The 21358-nt window shown below is 40.8% G+C and overlaps 1 protein-coding gene across 3 annotated transcripts in view; it reads left to right on the top strand.

Annotated features, from left to right (window-relative positions):
* Positions 1–21358, top strand: part of Tbc1d19 (TBC1 domain family member 19) — a 142854-nt gene that overhangs the window by 63302 nt on the left and 58194 nt on the right. For all 3 annotated transcript variants that reach the window (XR_008722010.1, XM_055623932.1, XM_055623933.1), the window contains 2 exons: positions 2856–2930; positions 6778–6840. Coding sequence is in view for 2 of the 3 variants with exons in the window: in XM_055623932.1 (XP_055479907.1) it covers positions 2856–2930; positions 6778–6840 (138 nt within the window). In the remaining variant the exon portion in view is untranslated. The remainder of the gene's footprint in view (positions 1–2855; positions 2931–6777; positions 6841–21358) is intronic.

Below are 21358 nucleotides of genomic sequence, written 5' to 3' on the forward strand. Positions count from 1 at the left end.
ACAGACATTTGTGAATTTGTCTTACATGACTAAGATCTCCAATGTATTCTTGGATGGGATACTTTAACATCATAAAACATCACTTTTCAAAAAAAGAGATGTATTTATTATATATACAGTACTTTGCCTGCATGTGTGCCTACAGGCCAGAAGCGGGCACCAGATCTCATTATAGATGGTTATGAGCCACATGTGGTTGCTGGGAATCGAGCTCAGGACCTCTAGAAGAACAGACAGTGCTCTTAACCTCTGAGCCTACCAGGCCACAGAGGAAGACAATGCAATCAGTCCTGATGAGACCTGATAGGCTAGGGTCAGATGGAAGGGGAGGAGGATCACCCCTATCAGAGGACTAGGGGAGGGTAATGGTAGGGGGGAAGAGGTAGGGAGGGTGGGACCTGGGGGAGATGAGGGAGGAGGATATATAGCTGGGATACAAAGTAAATAAATTTTAATAAAAAATACATAAATTAAAAAAAAAGAAAAAAATCACTTTCCAAAACAAATATTTGGGACAATCTCATTTATTTTAAACCAGGTTTTGTAGAGGTTAAATGTCTGAGAAAACCAAATCTATTATTCAATAAAACATGATGGTGAATTACTAAATAGTTCTTACTCTATTCTTTTACTTCAGTTAAGTATGCTGATTCTGATAATTGACTGTTACCCTGGCAGAAAACAGTAAGATCTTTTGATAGCAGATACAATAGTAAGTTCAAGAGCCTTACAGATATTGAATGAACAATTAGCAGTTTTCCAAAAATAATTTGTATAAACATGTGGTGTGGAAGCCTTTCCTGACACAAGAAAACCCATGGCCATAAGGAACGTATAAGGAGTTGTTAGTATTTACCATAAAATTCAAGCAACATGTTATCTTAAAGGAAAGTGCTTGTAACACTCCTTCTTCCCAAGAGTCTGGCACCTTATAGAGAGAAAGAGCAGCTAATGGACAGGCAGATAATACTGTGAAGAAGGGTCCCTGCTGAGGATCCAGTGACCAGGAAACAAAAGGGAGGATCTTCAGGTGGTTGGTTCAAAAGTACAAATGAATACAACTGTGAGATAACGTTTCTCATTTATGACAAAGCTGATAGAAGTAGAGGTGTGGATTAAATGTCGCCTCATCTCGCTGAGTTGAACCAGTGGTGTTCTTGGAAAGTAGCCGTGCAGTCCATACCCTGATAGAAGGTGTATGGAGTTTTTACCCTACAGCTCTGCTCTGCCCAGTTATCCTGCAGACAGAAAAGCATAGTGCAGGTGGGACAAACTACTTAGAAATACAATGGAGTATTACTCAGCAATGAAAAATAAGGAAATCATGAAATTTGCAGGTAAATGGTGGGACCTGGAAAGGATCATCCTGAGTGAGTTGTCCCAAAAGCAAAAAGACACGCATGGTATATACTCACTCATATAAACATACAACATAGAATAAACCCACTAAAATCTGTACATCTAAACAGACTAAGCAAAAGAGAGGACCCTGACTAAAATGTTCAATCCCCATCCTGAAAGGCAAAGAGGATGGACATCAGAAGAAAAAGAAAATAGGAAACAACCTCGGAACCTGCTACAGAGGGCCTCTGAAAGCCAGAAGAAAACAGGAAACAACCTTGAAACCTGCCACAGAGGGCCTCTGAAAGCTTCTGCAGTATAGACTGTCAAAGCAGATGCTGAGCCTGATGGCCAACTGATGGGCAGAGTGAATGGAATTTTAAGAAGTGGGAAATATTAAGAGCTGGAGGGGACGGGAACTCCACAAGCAGAACAACAGAACAAGATAATTTGAACACAGGGAACTTCCCAGAGACTCATACTCCAACCAAGGACTATTCGTGGAGATGACCTGGAACCCCTGCACAGGTGTAGCCCATGGCAGTTCACTGTCCAAGTGGGTTACATAGTAATGGGAAGAGGGACTGCCTCTGACATAATCTGATTGGCCTGCTCGTTGATCACTTCCCCCTGAGGGGGGAGCAGCCTTACCAGGCCACAGTAGAGGACAATGCAGCCACTTTTGATGAGAACTGATAGACTAAGATCAGAAAGAAGAGGAGAACCTCCCCTATCAGTGGACTTGGGGAGTGGCATGCATGCAGAAAGGGGAGGGAGGGCGGGATCGGGAGGGGAGGAGGGAGGGGCTTATGGGGGGATACAAAATGAATAAAGTGTAATTAATAAAAAAAATAAACAAGATGTTAATAACAACAACAACAACAAAAAAAGAAATAGCTTGAGTCTTTATTTATAGGTTTTAAAATTGTGATGTATAAGACTTAGAGAAATTGAGCTGGACTGACCTGAAAGCCTTCTCCCAAGGACCAGCTCTCGTAGTATTCAAAGGTCATGTTTGGCTTCATAGTGAGTTTGAGACCAACCTGGGCCTCATGAGAGCATGTCTAAAAAAAAAACCCAAAGGGGAAAGCCCAGCTGTAAACACTGGGGCCATGTCAATGGGCAGTCTGTGGTTTTGGATGATGAGTTAGTTTTCTCTCTCGGCCTAAGCTCCTCAAATGTGAGTGGAGATAGTTCTTTCTCACTGACCTATTTCACATTGTTAAAGGAGTAATAAGATGCACCTAGTTCATAAATATTATATTCTTTATTATAGTTAGTCAGTTTAGCAAATACTGATCAAATACCTTCTAGGTATCAGTGATGGAAAGAGGCATATTATTGAGCATCTATTATTACTTAGTTTTCATTATATAGTAATGAATAAGTGAATAATGGGTAAAACAGAGTCCTACCTCTTAATGGCTATAATTTTATTATTGACTGTTGCTTATTAAGGTTCAAGGCTGACCTTACTAACACTAAATTTTTGTGCATTTTACTTTTAAATTTAGGACATCCTGTATTATGAGCAGCTTAAGACCAATGTGATACAGCATGATCTTTTGGTGGACAGTCTAATTTATAAAGTAAGTAAAAGTATCCATGGTTTTTCCATTTCATTAACAACATTTGAAATAGAATTTTCTCTGTGGAGGGCTTGAACTGTGAGTAAAAGTACATATCAAACTTGAAAAATAGTTTGATTGGCTCCATGTGTTAGAGGGCATCCGTGATGCTTTGTACCATGAAAGCAGGAGGAGAATCAAGAGTTCAAGGTCATGCTTGGCTTCATAGTGAGTTTGAGGCCAACCTGCGCCTAATAAAACCCTGTCTAAAAAAAAAAAAGGCATAGGAGGGAGAGTGATGGTTCTCCCTGTGAGGTTGAGGCTGGTTTTCGAGCCTGGGGTCTGCGCAGAGCTGTCTTCTTCTTTAGGGAGTTGTTCTTGTGTCCTTTTCCCAGTGCCTCCATGTTATCATGAGAGAAAGAAAATTGGCCATCTTAAATTTGAGTCCTCTTTTATAGATAATGGAAGAGTAACCAAAAAAGTAACACAAGAATATGGAATTTTAATCTTGTTGTCTCATGATTGTTTAGAGGCTCTATTGTATAGTTTTTGTAACAGAGCTATTTTAAATATTTTTAATTGTATGTATGTGTCTCATGTGGGGTTGTATGCACATGAGTGTGGGTGCCCTGGAACTAGAGTTATAGGTAGTTGTGAGCTGTCTGGAGTAAGAAAAGTTCAGTTTTCTGCAAGAGCAGTATTGAACTTGACCATCGAACCATCTCTCCAGACATATTGAAACACATTTTTAAAATTATATGGATATACATTATTTAGCAGATATGCAGTGACACCCAACCTAACTCAGTTCTCTGTGTCCTCTCTCTTACTACAGTTGTCATTTTCTCTGTACTCTAGGAGTAAAGTGATCTTCAGGCTCCCTAGTTGCCAGGAGCCTTGCTGGGGCAGTAGGGGCAGTAGGTGGGTATGCATCATGAACTTACACTGACGTACTACAGATAGGTCTCAGGATGCAACACACTGCAGATACATGTCATGCGTCATCAAACGGGCTTGGGAGTGTTAAGAGGAAAAGCAGAGTGAGTTTAAGGGCAGTGACTGAGAAGCAAGAGAGGATGGAGGTAGACCGCTATACAGCTGGCAGCTTTGTGACCGCTGCAGCCACAGACATCTCTCCAGGGATTCCTCTGGCCCTAGGTAGGCGTGTCACATTCTCCCAGGAGCCCCCACCCCTGCCCCAGAATGGAAAGCAGTAGAGCTGAGGGAGAGGAGAGGCTTCCTGAGCACACATGCGTCTGTCTCTTCTCAGCACAAGTCCTGTGCTGAAAGGGGGAGGGCTGGCTTTCAGGCGGTTCAGGGGTCAGTGACTGCGCTGTGCACCAGCGGAAGTGCGAGACCGTGAAGGCCTGCCCTCATTTTTGTTGGAGGAATGATAATCAACTTTCCTTTGTACCCGGGGATAAATGCTAAATCTCGATTCCCTGCTGTGGTACTGTCAGCTACGCTAGAGACACCAGTGCTCTGAGCAGCTCCTTTCACAGAGGCGAGGACCTTGCTCCGGCCAGGCTGTGGGGTGGGGGCACCACAGGCTTAGGATACAGTGCAGTAATAAGGACTAGCTTTGCTGCTCCGCTGTATTATGCCGCTGTAATATATAAGTTCTCATTTTCACCCCCAAGAATCAGTTTGGGGTCAGAGTATCTCTTGCGGAGAATGTACGACTTTCACCTTTGCCCATGGGACCTCTGAGTCAGATGAATGATACTTTCTTTTTCTGAACTCTGTAGTGTCAGGTTTTCTCCAGAGCTATTCATGACTTGTGCTATCAATCTCTTGATTCCTGTTTGGATCAGGTGCTTAGTTGAATGTTATAGGCTATTTAAGCTATACAGTCATGGATCGTTACAATCCAATGTGATTTTTCTCATATTACTACACATATGTTCTTGCCATTGATGTGGTAGATTGATTCTCTTTATTTTCTAAGACTTATGTATATTGATGTTTTTGTCTGGATGTACATCTGCATACCAGAAGAGGGCAACAGATCCCATGAGGCTATAGTTATAGATGGTTGTGAGCCACCATGGGTGGACACTGGGAATTGAACTCAGGACCTCTGGAATAGTAGCTCTTAACCACTGAATTATTTCTCCAGCTGATATAGTAGATGTTTTTTTCCCCCACAAGACAGGGTTTCTCTGTAGCCTTGGTTGCCCTGGAACTTACTCTCTAGACTAGGCTAGCTTCAAACTCAGAGATCTACCGGTCTCTGCCTCCTGAGTGCTGGGATTAAAGGTGGATGCCACCACACCCAGCTTATGGTAGACTTCTTGAAGGTAAACATCGTCTTCATTTTCTTTGTTTGTGTTTTGATTTTGGTGTACTTTGTCCTGATCAACCAAACCGTACTTGTTGAATTGATTATATGGTGGGTTCAAAAGTATCACCATCCTTTGGGTGCAGAGGTTTAGCTTATCTATTTAAGTTTAGACCTGAAGGGCTTTTGGTCAGAGTTTTCTGAGTGCTACCTCAGAATCTGCTACCATCAGAAGCATTTATCATATCTTTTGAAGTAGTTAGTGTTCTACCCATCTACAGACCTGGAGACTCAGCTTTCTGTCATTGCGGTGACATAGAATATGAGAGACTAACATTTAAGAAGGAAAGGTTTACTTCTCTGTAGAGTTCAGAAGTCTCAGTTCATGGCTATGGAGTCTTATTGCTTTTTGATCTGGTAAGTCAGTATCCCATAGCAGGAGTCAAGGTAGAGCAAAGCCACTTGCCTCATGGCAGCTAGAGACAGAAAGTTTCCAGGGCCCATGTCCCCTTCAGACAAACCTCTCAGTAACTGGACTTCTCTCACTGAGTGCAAGCACCTTAAGCTCCCGCACTTTTCAAGAGCACATAAAGTGGGTGATCGGGCCTTTAACATACAGGCCTTTAGGGGTCACTTATCAAAGCACAGAGATCTCCATGGGAAGTTACTAGCCAAGGTTATGCAGCTAGAAGTAGCATAACTGAATTAAACTCTGAGATCTGATAAAATGGCTGTGTTCTCCATACTGAAGCACAAGTTGAGCGCGTTCAAGCCACCATAGAAACTGCTCAGAGACAGGGGAGAGCAGGAATGTTTACTTTATTCTTTTAGCTTTATTCATTTGCTATTGGAGAGGTCACCTATGTAATGATACAGTGCAGTGCATCACAGAGAACTACAATTCATTTCTGTTAATTTTACCATTTGAATTTTTCATCAAACATGTTGGACCTTAGGTGTCAGACCTTGTGCTGAAGAGAGCCCAAAGTTTCATTGGGAGAGTAGAATTTTTTTAAGCAGTCTCTGATCAGGAAGTACACATAGAAGTACCTAAAGAAAGGACCAATATTCTACCCAGGGGTTGTCATCACCAACTAGCCCTGAAGGATGAGTTCATGTGGCAGAAAATCAGAGTTATTAGTTATTAGAGCAGGTGGTGATTTCCAGGTAACCAGTGACATGCGCATAGGAAAATAGTTGATATTTTGAGGGAATGGCTCAGTGTGTTAGATGTGAACGGTGAAGATGGAATACAGTCTGGGAGAGAGTGTTGTGCTTGCTGCTAGGGGTTGTGATTCTGTTTGGTTGTTGTTGTTTTTTTTTCCCACAGCTTTAAGGCATCTAAAAGGAGATTAACCGAAATAAATGATAAAGGGTTATTAATGAAACCTTAAGGAATTAGAAATCAAATAATGGGATACACATTTTAGCGGAATAAATATGTAATGAGGATAACATCTGACTAGAAAATTTCTATAATATTACATAAAATATAAAATTCATTGCAATATTATTTCCAAATGTTGCATAGAATTATAGGTAGATTCATTTGAGTAATTTTCCATGCTTTGTAACTTTTAATTATAGGATGTGAAGCTGACAGCAAGCAATGATGATTACTATTTTGTATTTGAAGATTATTTATATCAGGTAAGTTAAAAAAATTTCCAGTATCCTTGTTTTAGGTTCTTTAAGTTATACTACTTGAAATATACTTTAGAGTTAATGAAATTCTCTGGATTCCCAAATGGGTTTCTGGGCTTCCTTTTTCTGGTTATATATGCTGCAGCCAGATGTGCTAGCAGGTCAGCTCTCTATCACCTTTGTTGGCACAAATTCTAAAACTGCATGTCAGCTTAATACTCAAGCAATCCCACGATATTTAGATAATGCGTTTTACATGATACTCTCTTTTAGATTACAAAAAAAATAATTAATTGTTTTAAAATCAGTGTGGAGAATCATGATTATTCTGATCATTTTGACAGATACAAATCTCAAAACATCCATTAGAAATATTTCAAAGTACAGGGCAAATGAGACACGGGAGTTTGGGGTGTATAGAATCAAGGTACATTGTGTACACATATAAAATTGTCAAAGAACAAATATTTTTTTAAAAGTAAGTATGTCAAAGAACTAAAAGAAACCTTTCATAAATAATAAGTAAAGGAAGGTATGATGACTTATGTCATCAAGTAGAGAAGGTCAATAAATAGATAGAAATAAAAAAAGATAAATTCTGTAGTTGAGAAATAACTGAAATAAAAAAATTCACTGATGGCTACTGATTTGGAAAATCAGTAGATAATCGGTGAGGACAGATCAATAGCTAAGTGAACAGAGCTTGCTTTCCTTATCCAGACGTTGAGTCTTTAGTATATTAATAACCCTAGCTGGCTGAGCTTTCCCCAGAATCACTGAGTTCTAGATTTCCTTCTCCTATGGCTTAGTTCCTAATATTGTGGATCTTTTCCTGATCTGATTTCTAGGGAATATTGAATAGTTAATGTTATACAAGTACAGATACAATTTGAACCCAAACCCCTGAAACATCCAAATTTCTCTGCTTTTTAAAAAAAAATGCTTCTTTCTATGCTGTTTTAATTACATACACAAAACTGTTATAATAGGGTCAGGGCAATAGTTCTCTGAAAGTGCCTGGCAGGCAAGCTCAGGGACTAGAGTTGATATCCCTAAAACCCAAGGAAATGCACTGGGCATGTGGTCTGCCAGTAATTCCAACGCTTATAAGGCACAGGTAGGAGATCGCTGGAATAAACTGATGTATTTTTAGCTCTGGGGTCAAGTGAGAGACCCTGCCTCAATGAATAAGGTAAAGAGCAATCAAGAAAGACTGTGAAATCAACCTTGGCTCTCTATACACATATGTACGTGCACACACATGCAAACACATATGTACATGTCCACATATACACACCCACATCCATCTATGCAATGCATGCATGCATACCGTACCACATTTTAAAAAACTGTTACAAAACCAAACTTGGCCAACATACAGGTGTATTAAAAAGAGCCAACGATGACATGATTTGTAGTCTCTGACTATTGTACTGTAGTGTGTGGTTACAGAGAGTGTAAATTTGACAGGTTTATCTCATTTGGTGAATGGAGAGAAACTGTCATTTTCAGTTGCAACTGTAAAATCTCTTGGTGGTGCTAACAAGAGCTTTCGAGGTGACAAATGCACCTCACTTGCTGAACAGTCAGCGAGCAAGAGTTACAGCTTCTGCCGTTAATGCCAGAAGTAACCCATAGTGCATCTTCATGTCCCCACATACGTCACTTATATGCAAAGAAACTTGAAAGTGAGCAAGTCAGACAGCAGAATCATTTTCAAACAGTGGATGCCTTTTCTGAGGAAAAGCAGAATGATCTTCAGGAAATCCTTCTGATCACCACAGTGTATAAACTGTAGGTTCTTTGATGGGCACAGTGTAAGAGAGGAGCAGGACTGTGCAGTATCTTTGGCAGTTGTTGTCGACTGCTTACGTAAAGCATCCGCATTCAACACCGAGTACCTGACATGTATGGTTTAATCTCAGCTTCCCAGTTTAATCAATATTTCAGTTAAAATTCCATTCTTTTTAGATTTTACATATTTTTCCAGTCATGTCTCATGACTACTATTGCTGCTTTTAATCTTTAAAAAAACACTAAATAAAATTATTACATAATAATTATTAATTATATGCACTGCACAGCATGTATCATGAATTTATGATAACTTTTGCATGACTGAAATGTTATGATATTGAATATCAATTTCCTCTGTGCCCTTCCTCCCAGACTCTGGCAACCATCATTCTAATCTCCGCTGCTATGCATTTGACTGTTTAGAAATCTCAAACCAATATGACCTTCCATCTTTGTCTGTCTGTGACAGGCTTATCCCAGTTAGTTGTATCCTCCATGCTCACTGTCTGTCTCACGTAGCAAGATGTCCTTATTTATTTTTTATTAATTACACTTTATTCACTTTGTATCCCCCCTGTAATTTCCTCCCTCCTCCCCTCCCAACCCTTTCCTTCCTCTACCCTCTGCATGCATGCCCCTTCCAAGTCCACTGGTAGGGGAGGACTTCTTTTCCTTCCTTCTGATCCTAGTCTGTCAGGTCTCATCAGGAGTGGCTGCATTGTCTTCCTCTGTGGCTTGGTAAGGCTGCTTCTCCCTCAGGGGGAAGTACTTAAAAAGCAGGCCAATGAGTTCATGTCAGAGCCAGTCCCTGTTCCTATTACTATGGAACCCACTAGGAACTGAACTGCCGTGGGCTACATCTGTGCAGGGGTCTTAGGTTATCTCCATGCATGCTACTTGGTTTGACTATCTGTCTCAGGGAAAACTCATGTGCCCAGATTTTTGTTGCTCTCCTTGTGGAGTTCCTGGTCCCTTCCAGGTCTTACTAACTCCCATTTCTTTCATAAGATTCCATGCACTCTGCCTAACAGTTGGCCATAAGTCTTAGCATCTGCTTTGATAGTCTGCAGGGCAGAGCCTTTCAGAGGCCCTCTGTGGCAGGCTCCTAACTTGTTCCCTGTTTTCTTCTTCTTCTGATATCCATCCTCTTTTCCTTTCTGGATGGGGATTGAGCATTTTAGCCAGAGTTCTCCTTCTTGATTTGTTTCTTTAGGTGTACAGATTTTAGTAGGTTTATCCTGTATTATACGTCTATATGAGTGAGTATGTATCGTGTGTGTCTTTCTGCTTCTGGGATAGCTCACTCAGGATGATCTTCTCTAGTTCCCACTATTTACCTGCAAATTTCATGATTTCTTTGTTTTTTATTGCTGAGTAGTATTCCACTGTGTAGATGAACCATACTTTCTGTATCCATTCCTCAGTTGAGGGGCTATTGGATGTTTCCAGCTTCTGGCTATTACAAATAAAGCTGCTACAAACATGGTTGAGCAAATATCCTTATTGTGTACTTGAGCCTCTTTTGGATATATGCCTAGGAGTGGTATGGCTGGATCTTGGAGGATGTCCTTCTTTTAAAAGACTAAATATTATTCTTCTGTGTATATATATTGTTTTCTTTAGTCATTTTTCTAAATAAGCTGCAGTGTGGATCTTTATCCTAATTGCATAAAGACAGGATAATTTGAGGAATTACTCAATTCTGTTTTTCATGGTTATTAATAAATACTTTTTATGATGATATTTTAAAGTTATTTTATAATTAGTGATTATTTCAAGCTTTATAAGCAAATCAATATACTTGCAAATGATGTGATTTTATATATAAAAGACCCCAAAAACTTCACCAGGAAACACGTTTTTAGCAAAGTAACAGGATACAAAATTAACACACAAAAAATCAGTAGCCTTTCTATATAGAAAGGACAAAAAGAAATCAGGGAAACAGCACCTTTCACAGTAACCCAAAACAACAGCAACAGCAACAACAAAACCCTTGTAATAACACTTAACAAGTACATAAAAGACTTGTATAGGAATAATGTGTCCCTTTAAAAATAATAACCTCAAAGCATTTGTGAATTCTAAAGTTGCTTACACTTGGTCAAATATTATCTACATGCAAAAAAATAAATAGTTCGGAGGGCTGGTAAACAGTCATATAACTCCTAAAAAAACGACTAAGGATTTAGTGGAACGTGTATGGTGTTGCTGTGGACCACATTTGTTTTTCTTTATTGTTTAAATTTTCTAAAAATTTATCTATCTATCTATCTATCTGTCTGTCTGTCTGTCTATCTATCTATTGCAATCTTTTCACTTTGTTCCCTGGCTATAGCCCCTTTCCTCATCTCCTCCTAGTCCTACCCTCCCTCTCTTGTCTCCTCCTATGCCCCTTCCGTAGTCCACTGGTAGGGGAGGTCCTCCTCCCTTTCTATCTGACTCTAGCCTATAAGGTCTCATCAGGACTGGCTGCATCATCTTCCTCTGTGGCCTGGCAAGGCTGCACCCACCAGGGGGAGGTGACCAAAGAGCCACCTTTGAACCAAAGAGTTCATGTCAGAGATAACCACTCTCCTCTTTACTAGGGAACCCACTTGGGAACTGAGCAGCCTATGGGCTTTCTCTGAGAAGGGGGTCTATTTCCAGAACTTTTCGATTTCTTCAAGTGTTTTCATGACATTGGTATCCTTTTCTAGTTGCTTTGAAATATATTCTAGAGAATTTTCATCAAGATTTACTCTATTGTGCTGTAGAAAACCAGAGTCAATTCTTCTTCCATGTGTGTGGGCTTACTCTACAATCATGTTTTATCCCTTCCTCACCCTGGTGTCTCTAATTTCATATAGGTTATTTATATATTTAACATGCAATGCTATCACAATGTATCATTAACTAGTTCAAAATCAAACTATTCTCAAAGATAATTAAACTTTTCTCTAATTATTTTTCACAATGCGTTTTTACCTCAGGGACTCCTCTGTCAGCTCAAGGTCACGGTATGCATAAATTAGGTGAAAATATGTACCCATTGACTTTTATTTATATATTGCCTGATGAATTCAGACATCTTCCTGAAATAAACGGCTGTATTATGGATGACTAAAAAAAAAATAATAACAACAACAACCAACAAAACAAAAAAAGACTTGTATAAATAAAAACTTTAAGACACTGAAGAAAAAAACAAATGAAGGAAACACCAGAAGATAGAAAGAACTCCCATGCTCATGGTTTAATATTAATATTGTGAATGTGACAATGATCCCGAAAGCAATCCACAGATTCAAAACAATCCTCATTAAAATGGGTTGGGGAGGGAATGAGGGAGGGGGATACAGCTGGGACACAGAGTTAACAAAATGTAACTAAAAAGAAAAATAAAATTAAAAAAAAAGAAAAAAAAATTCCAACACAGTTCAAAGAAATTGAACCAAGTATCTTCAACTCCATATGGAAATACACACGCACACCAAAAAAACAAAACAAAACAAGACAAAAAAAAAAAAAACACAAAAAAAAAAAAAAAAAAGAGGGAAAAAAAAAAAAAAAAAATCCCAATAATGAACTTTTGGAGGGATCACCATCGCATATTTCAAGTTGTATTACAGAGCTTCAGTAATCAAAACAGCATAGTACTGGCATAAAAACGGACACATTGATCAATGGAATGGAATTGAAGACACAGACATAAGTTCATATACCTGTGGGCATGTGAGTTTTGAAAAGAAAACCAAAAATTAAACATTGGAGAAACTACAGCATCTTCAACAATTGGTGCTCATCAGACTGGATGGCTGCACGTAGAAGAAAGAAAATAGATCCATACTTGTCACTGTGTACAAAATTCAACTTCAAATGGATCAAGGAGCTCATCTTAAGACCAAACACCCTAAATCTGATAGAAGAGAAAAGGCAGAATAGGCTTGAACTCATTGGCACACAGAATACCGATAACAGAGCACTAACATCAACATTTAAGGAATGGGGCCTCATGAAGTTGAAGTTTCTATATGGCAAAGGTCTCCATCATTTGAGCAAAGAAGCAGCCTACAGAATGGGAAAAGATCTTTGCCAATTATACATCTGATAGAGAGATGGTATCTAAAATATGTGAAGAACTAAAAACCCTGAATATCAAGAATACAAATAACCGAATTAAGAGGGTACAAGAACTAAGCAGAGTGTTCTCCAAAGATGAAGCGCAATTAGATGAAACTTAAATAAATGTTCAACATCTTTAGGCATAAGGGGAATACAAATTAAAACAATTTTGAGATTTCATATTACCCTGGTCAGAATGGCCAAGATCAATAAAACAAATAATAGCACGTGCTGGCAAGGATTTGGAGAAAGGTGGATACTTACTCATTCCTGGTGGGAGTGCAGACTGGTACAACCACTGTGGAAATAGGTGTGGTGATTCCTCAGAAAGCTGAGCTTGATCTACCTCAAGATACAGCTATACTACTCTTAGGCATATATCCAAAAGACACTTCCTCCTACTACAGATTCTTGTTCATCTATGTTTATTGATGCTTTGTTCACAGTAGCCAGAAATTTGAAACAGCTTAAATATCCACCAACTGATAAATAGATAATGAAAATGTAGTACATTTATACAGCAGGACAGTATTTAGCTGTTAAGAAAAATGAAATTAGCAGGTAAGTAGATAGAGCTAGAAAAAAAAATCACCCAAAGTGAGGTAAACCAGATATCATAAAGACAAACATGATATGTTTTCTCTTATATGTGGATGTTAGCTTTTAAGCCCTTGATATGTGTACTACAATCCAGATAACCCCAAAGGTTAGGTACCTAGTAAGGGAGTAGGGGTAAGGAGAAGATCTCCCAAGCACTGAGCAGTAGAATACAGTGTTATGAGAGTGTCTCTCGTGGAATAGTAAAGAGAGTATAGTATTACGGACAGAAGGAAAGCTAGAATTAAGGATGAAATAGGAGGGAATGGGAGATGAGTAAAGGAAGGAGTGTAGGAAGGACAGCTAAAACTAAGGGCTATTTGAAAACCATATTGACACCACTACTGTAGAAGCTTCCTAAAAATAGACATACATGAAATGTCGCCACCAAATAATAGGGGAGAGAATGCCCCAGCTAGACACCTTACGGCACCAGGTAGAAGCTCTAGTGCCAGGAACGGGTTACATCTTGTTGAGGTGTTGACCAAAAGTTCCCAATGGAACTCTCCAAACACCATGGGCTATTGCCAAAGCTATTGATTACTCTCTACAACCTATTTGTAAGGCACTATTGCTGAAGACAACACATGTCATCAAGCACGGAGAAGTTGAGCTAATGCCTGACTAGAAGCATCACCCCTACTGACTGTCATTCATGGTAGTGGAAGGGAAAGGTCATTATCGATATTGCCTAGCTACAAGCACTGAGGTCTTAGTGTAGGCCTCAGCCCATAGCAGTCAGTGACTTTACCTGCAGGATACACTGGCACAGTAGCGGCACGAATGTTCGCATGATAACAAACCACTTTTAAAATGGGTTTAGGCTCACTCTGTGAGACGGAACCTATGCCTGACACTGACAGAGTGGCCAGGAGCATGAAACTAAACAGGTCACGGACCTAGGAGAAAACCTACAACTGTTATTTTGTTGTAGTTCTTTTTTTTATTATTATTCTTTATTAATTACACTTTATTCACTTTGTATCCCCCCCTGTGGTTCTCTCCCTCCTCCCGTCCCAATCCCTCCCTCCCTGCACCCTCTGCATGCATGCCCCTTCCGAGTCCACTGATAGGGGAGGTCTTCTCCTTCCTTCTGGTCCTAGTCAATTTGGTCTCATCAGGAATGGCTGCATTGTCTTCTTCTGTGGCCTGGTAAGGCTGCTTCCCCCTCAGGGGGAGGTAATTAAAGAGCAGGCCAATCAGTTCATGTCAGACACAGTCCCTCTTCCTATTACAATGGAACCCACTTGGATACTGAACTGCCATGGTCTACATCTGTGCAGGGGTCTTAGGTTATCTCTATGCATAGTCCTTGATTGGAGTATCAGTCTCAGGAAAGACCCCAGTGCTCAGATTTTTTGGATAGCCAGAAGCTGGAAACAGCCCAGATGCCCCTCAGTGGAGGAATGGACACAGAAATTGTGGTACATCTACACAATGGAATATTACTCAGCAATAAAAAATAAGGAAATCATGAAATTTGCAGGTAAATGGTGGGATCTGGAAAAGATCATCCTGAGTGAGCTATCCTAGAAGCAGAAAGACACACAGGTATATACTCACTCATATAGACATATAATATAGGATAAGGCTACTAAAATCTGTACACCTAAAGAAACTAATCAAGAGGGAGGACTCTTACTAAAATGTTCAATTCCTATCCAGAGAGGCAAAGAGGATGGTCATCAAAAGAAGGAGAAAAGAGGGAACAAGTCAGGAGCCTGACACAGAGGACCTCTGAAAGGCTCTACCCTGCAGACTATCAATGCAGATACTGAGACTTATGGGCAACCTTTGGGCAGAGTGCAGGGAATCATAGGAAAGAAGTGGGAAACAGTAAGATCTGGAGAGGACAGGAACTCCACAAGGCAGTGGTTCTTAACCTTCCTAATTCTGTGACTTGTTAATACAGTTCCTTATGTTGTGGTGACCCCAACCCTAGAATTATTTCATTGCTACTTCATAACTGTGATATTGTTACTATTAGGAATCATAATGTAGACAGCTGATATGTCACTCCTATGCTTCTCAACCTATGGGTTGTGCTAAAGGAACATAGTAATCAAATGGTTCCTAATGACATACTGCTATACCGATAAATCAATGCTTCCCTCAGCTCTCACCAGAGAAGCTTCTTCTTGCAGTAGATGGGAATTAACACAAAGATCCAGAATTGGACAGTATGCGGAAAGTGAGAGAGTTTGGGGCACTCCATCCTAAATTAATCAATCTCCTCTCCTTAAGCCTCAGAGCCACATGGAAGAAGAGACAGAAAGATTCTAAGATCCAGAGATGGTGGATGACTCCAGGGACAGTATCTTCCAGACACAACAAGACTGATACACATGTGGACTCACAGAAACTGTGACAGCACATACATCACAGCCTGTATTGGTTCAAGCCAGATGGTGTCCAGCACTGAGAGAGGCAAGGGAACACAGGCTCCCATCCCTAACCAAGAAGCTATCTGCAGTTGACACCCACTGACAAAGAGGAAATCAGTTCTTTTTTCCAATAGATTGTCAACAGTTCTATCCACCACACTCCAGGACAGGCCCCAGGCCCAGAATTAGGTGGCCAATACAAAACAAACTCAGTGTTATTTCTGTGGACTTTTTACTTCGTTTTGCTTTGTTTGGGATTTTTTTTTTTGTCTTATCAATGTTTGCGTGCATGTTTTTATTTATTTTGTTAAAGGAAGAAAAAAAGAACAATGTTCAGTGGAGTAGGTGGTGGTGAAGAACCAGGAGGAATTGCTAGAAGGAAACATGATTAAAATAAGATATATGAAATTTTTTCAATATAATTATGATAAAATTAGTCTGAAGTATCGAAAGTTTAATATATATCATTCTATGCATTAAAAACAGTCCACTGTGTGAGTTCTTTTTCTTCAGGGAAAATTTTCTATATTTTTATCTATACATATGTATGTGTATGTCAGTGAAAACAGTAAGATAGGGAAACTTTTCTCATCTTTGATTATGTTCCCATTGTCAGTTTTCTAGCAACACAGCTGCTCTAAGGAAAACTGTTAATGATGACAGAGTAAAACTGGCTTTTCTGGCATACTGAGGGTTCCTGTTCCTCCCATCTGATGAGAGTTTATTTAATTCTGTGAGTAGACTGGAGAATTTTGTGGCGTGTGATGAGCTGGTGCCTAGTTCAGCAGAGGGACTCTCCAGTGGTCTTCAAGGCACCTGGCCATGTTACGCCTGCAGAAGGCTGGCCCCGAGCATCTGTTTCTGCTGCTTCTGTGTCTTAGCATGCAGCACATGTGCTGGGGAGACAACATCTTCAACACGAAATCAACCTCCTAACATCTCAATTTAGTTCTTATTTTTCATGAAATACTTTTTAAATTTAATTTTGTTTTTTAACTTTGTTTGACATCCCAAGGGGGCTCCCTCCCTCCTCTCCTCCCCCTCCGCCACTTCCTCTCTTTTCCCTTCCTCTTTCCCTTTCCCACAAAAAAGGAGAGCTCCCCCGCCCATATCAACCTTTTCCAGCACATCAAGTCACATCAGGACTGGGCCTATCTTCATCCTCTGAGGCCAGACAAGGCATCCCTGCCAGAGGGAAGTTATCCAAAAGCAGGCAATAGAATCCATGTTAGAAACAGCCCCTCCACCTCCACTCACCAGGCGACCCATATCAAGGCCAAGAAGCTTATTGCTCCGTGTGTGCAGGGGCCTAGGTCTAGACCATGCGTGCTCAGTCTCCGAAAGCCCCCATGGGACTGGGTAAGTTGTCTCTGTTGGTGTTCTTGTGTGGTTCCTGTCCCTTCCGGGTCCTTCTCTCTTCCCCAACACTGCCATAGGACCGCCCCACACTTGGCTGCCAGTCCCACCATCTGTCCGATCTGCTGCTGGCTGGAGCTCTCCCACACTACAGTTAAGTTAGGCTCCTCTCTGCAAGCAGAGCAGAGCATCACTATTAGTGCCAGGGGCTGGCTCTCTGCTGTGGGACGGACCAATTATTGGTTGGGCTTTCCCTCAATCTTTGCTCCCTCTTTATCCCTGCACTTCTTGCAGGCAGGGTAATTTTTGGATCACAGGTTTTGTTGGTGGGTTGTTGTTCCCCTCCTTCCACTAGTCCTGCCTGGCTAGGAGGTGCTCACTTCAGTCTCCATGCTCCCCTCTCCCCCTTTAGGAGTCTCAGCTAGACCACAGCCATGTCCTCCCAAGAGCTACCAATTGCAGGCCTCCAGCGTGACAAAGAGATGCCCCCCCCAGTTTCCCTTCTTGTTCTCAGCCCTCTCACCTCCCCCCACAGTTGTTCTCCCCACATCTGATCGCTACCCTTGTTTTCCTTCCCTTTTCAGCTCCTGTCCAGTTCCCTCTCTTCATCCACTTCTGCTGTCTATTCTGTTTCCCCTTCTGAGTGACATCCAGGTGCCCTCCCTTGGGCCCTTCTTCTTACTTAGAGTCTGTGTTACTTGTTCTTTCGGTCTGTGGACTGTAGTATGGTCACCCTGTAATAAAGGTCTAATATCTGCGTATAAGCGAGTACATACCATGTGCCTCTTTTTGGGTCTGAGTCACCCCACTTAGGATGATCTTTTCTAGTTCTATCCATTTGTCTGCAAATTTGTGGGGTTTTTTTTTTGTTTATTTGTTTTTAATAGTTGAGAAGTATTCCATTTTGTAAATGTACCACAATTTTTTATAAATATTTAGTGATACTGAGTTTTCAGTTACCTCAGAGTTTTTAAATGTGTTCAATCATGAACCATCCATTATTCAGCAAAAGTAAATTGGTTGGTTTAACAGAACTATTTAGGTTCCTGTACTAAATGGCATTATCACAGTGTCCATAAGTTAACATATCCAAAGCACATAAAATTTCCTAGAAAAGAATCCATGTAGTAAAGAAGGAGGATTTACTCTGTGCTCCAGGCTAAATCTTCATCGTACGTAGCGTGTTCGGAGTATCAGAGCTGGAAAATATGCTGCATTTGTAGTATGACCCGTCACTGAAAGGGGTTTAAGAAAGGCCCACGGCAATCGGGGCTTTTCCTCTGCACTGTGTGTTCACATGCGATTGGGTACACACGAGTACAAGTTCACATGCCTGTGTGTGTGTCTACACGTAGAAGCCGCCATCATCAATGCCAGAAGTCTCACTTCCTCTTATTTCATCTGGGGATCCTCTGTCTGCACCTTCCAGGTGCTGGTGCTGGAATGACAAGCAGGCCGCCACACCCACCTAGCAGTCTGGGGGTGGGGTGGAGGGGATCTGAACTCTGGTCTTCATGATTGCAGAGCAAGTACTTTTCCTATTGCACTGTCAAGCCAGCCTCTAGGCATTTTTTATTTATGTATCAAAGGACCGAATGTTCTCACATAAACACTGTTGGGTGTTAGGACAAGATGGTATTTATTAAAGCTTATATCTTTGGGGAAATTGGGAGAATTGTAGATCTATAAATAGAATTTGACAAGTATAATAGAGGTTTATGTTCAGTTCTATGCAAAAGCAGTTAAAATTCTACAATTGCACAGAGGTCAGTAGAATGGAAATGTTTTAATCAATGTTTAATTCTTTTATTGTTTGAGAATTTCATCCATGCATATAAAATATGCATTCACATTTCCTCGTTTGTTGAAAAACTCAAACAACACCAACACCAAAACATTGAGTCCAGTTAGGGCTGCAGTGATGGGGACCGTCTCCTGTAGCGTGGGTAGCCTGTCAGAGGGTGCATCTCCAAAGAAAACAGACTTTCCCTCATCAGTCTTCAGTTGCCGATAGTTCGGCAGCTGGGGTGGGACTTCTTGACCTCCCCCCCCCCCGCCATCTAAACAGTTTGTCCAGCTTGATCTTATGCAGGCCTTGAGCATGTAGTCACAGCCACTGTGAGATGCTGTGCACAACTGGTCAGGCCCTCTTCAGTAGCCTTTCTTCTCTTAGTCAAGAACATCTGGGATCCTGTGTTCATGAGCTTCCGTGTGCCTTACCTACTGGCACTCTTACTCAGCTTTGCAAATTTCTCGCCGTTTTCTCATCTCCAGTGTTTTAATCTGGGATTCCTAAGCTATTAAACCCAAAAGTTATCTCCCCTCCTTTTTTCTTCATTCTCTCCTTCTTTTGAACTCTACAACATATGAACAGTGGTCAGTGTAATGTCGCAGGTTCTGATGTCTCTGTTCACTTTACTTTTTTTTTTTCTTCTTTTCCCTAAACCCATTTGTTCCTTTGCTTTATCCTCAGCTCTGGTGAATATATTCTGCCTGGTCAAATCTGCCTTTCATCCTTCCAGTGAATTTTCATTTCAGATATTGTCTTTCTTACCTCCAGAGTCACTTGTTTTGTTGCTGTTTTTCTGAGTTTGTTGTCTCTTGGTTGGGTTTCCATTTTATACAAATTTCAGTTTATTTTCTCCACATATGTCTTTATGTGAGCATTTTTGAGATCATTATACCAACACCCAAACCTATTAAATTTGCCATCAGATCTTTTCAGGAACAATTTCATTTGACTTTTTCTTTTAAACGGCCCATACTTTCCAATTTCTTTATTCATTATGATTTTTGTTGAAAACTGGACATTTGAGTATAATAATATATCTCTGAAAATTACATTCTCCTCACGTGTCAGCCCATATTTTTTCTGTTATTGTGTGGCTGATTTTTGTAAGTTATTTCTGATATCAGCATGAGATATAACGCTGAGGCCTCTACAAAGCTTTTCTGAGCCTGCACTTTGACCTGGGCACGTAAGATTACTCCCTAACTTTCTCCATAGTTACGGGCATCTGCTCTTATGACCTGTCTCCTAACAAGAAGACAGAAGAAGGAAGTGGGGGTAGGATGATTATCTCTTTAAATCCCAGGGCCTTCACGTCAGCTAGACAGCAGTGAGCAGGTAGTAGTGGAGGTCTGCATAATACTGTGACCTCCCCTTCTTCTCCATCGCGACCATCTGCCTCTGCACCACTCTGGGCAGAAGTAGCCATCAGCAGTCAGGATGCAGGTGTCCGAGATATGTGCAGCTATCCAATACCACAGGATGGAGCTGTCAGCTCCCATCTGACATGGGATTCGGAGTCAAATTTCTCTACAATTAAGGAAACAGCAGGCATGCTGGAATTTGCTAGGTTACGCATTTTAAAATGGTAACTAGAAAACTGAAATCTGGTTACTGATAAATTAAGTAAAAAACCACAGTTGTCTTTGGTGAGGTTATATGTGGTAGTTATTTGCTTAGAAGAGCCTTAAAAACATACACACAGCTGTTTGTCAACAGTGTATAGGTAAATGCTGCTGTGTTTCAAGCTGGCGTGGACTAGATTAACCACAGTTTGTTACCAGAGGTCCCTCTGAAAATCCCAAGATGTCAGTAGACTCCATGCTTCCCAGAGAGTTATATCAGACCCAGTGCAGTAGTTGTCTGGATAGAAGGTAGCTTTGTGTGCTTCCTGCTTCATTATCTCAGTAGAATTTTCTTGGTATATAAAAATTTTTAATTCTATTTATTAATTTATTTATTTACTTTGTATGTCGGCTGTAGCCCCCTCCCTCGTCTCCTCCTAATCACACCCACCCTCCCTAGCCTCTGTCCTCTCCTTAGTCCACTGATAGGGGAGGACCTCCTCCCCTTCTATCTGACCCTAGTCTATCAGGTCTCATCTAGACCGTCTTGGTCTAACACTTCATTAGCAACCACAGTTCATATTTGTGTCTGGTTTCTTACAATTTTTCAGTAATGGAGATTCCTGCTGTGAGTAATCTCAGCTAGGACATGCATTTTTTTTTTCTTAATTTGTAAGTGATCACACCCTTCTGAGGGTATACCCTAGCAGATTTACAACAAATCTGTCATCTCCTTACAGAAAAATCAGAGTTAAACCTGCTCAGTCTAGAGTGGAGTTGGCAGCTCTCTGCTTGTGCCCCAGGGTTGCACCCCGGTACCCACTGTCTAACACACTACCTCTGGCATTCTCACTTTACAGTCCCAGTGTTCTCCTTAGAGAAGTCTCAGATGTCTTGCCTTCCTGAGGCCGCAGGCAGCAGGGCCTCTATGG

The sequence above is a fragment of the Psammomys obesus genome, unplaced genomic scaffold (genome assembly GCF_907164565.1).
Source record: "Psammomys obesus unplaced genomic scaffold, mPsaObe1.curated_primary_1811, whole genome shotgun sequence".
Taxonomy (NCBI): Eukaryota; Metazoa; Chordata; class Mammalia; order Rodentia; family Muridae; genus Psammomys; species Psammomys obesus.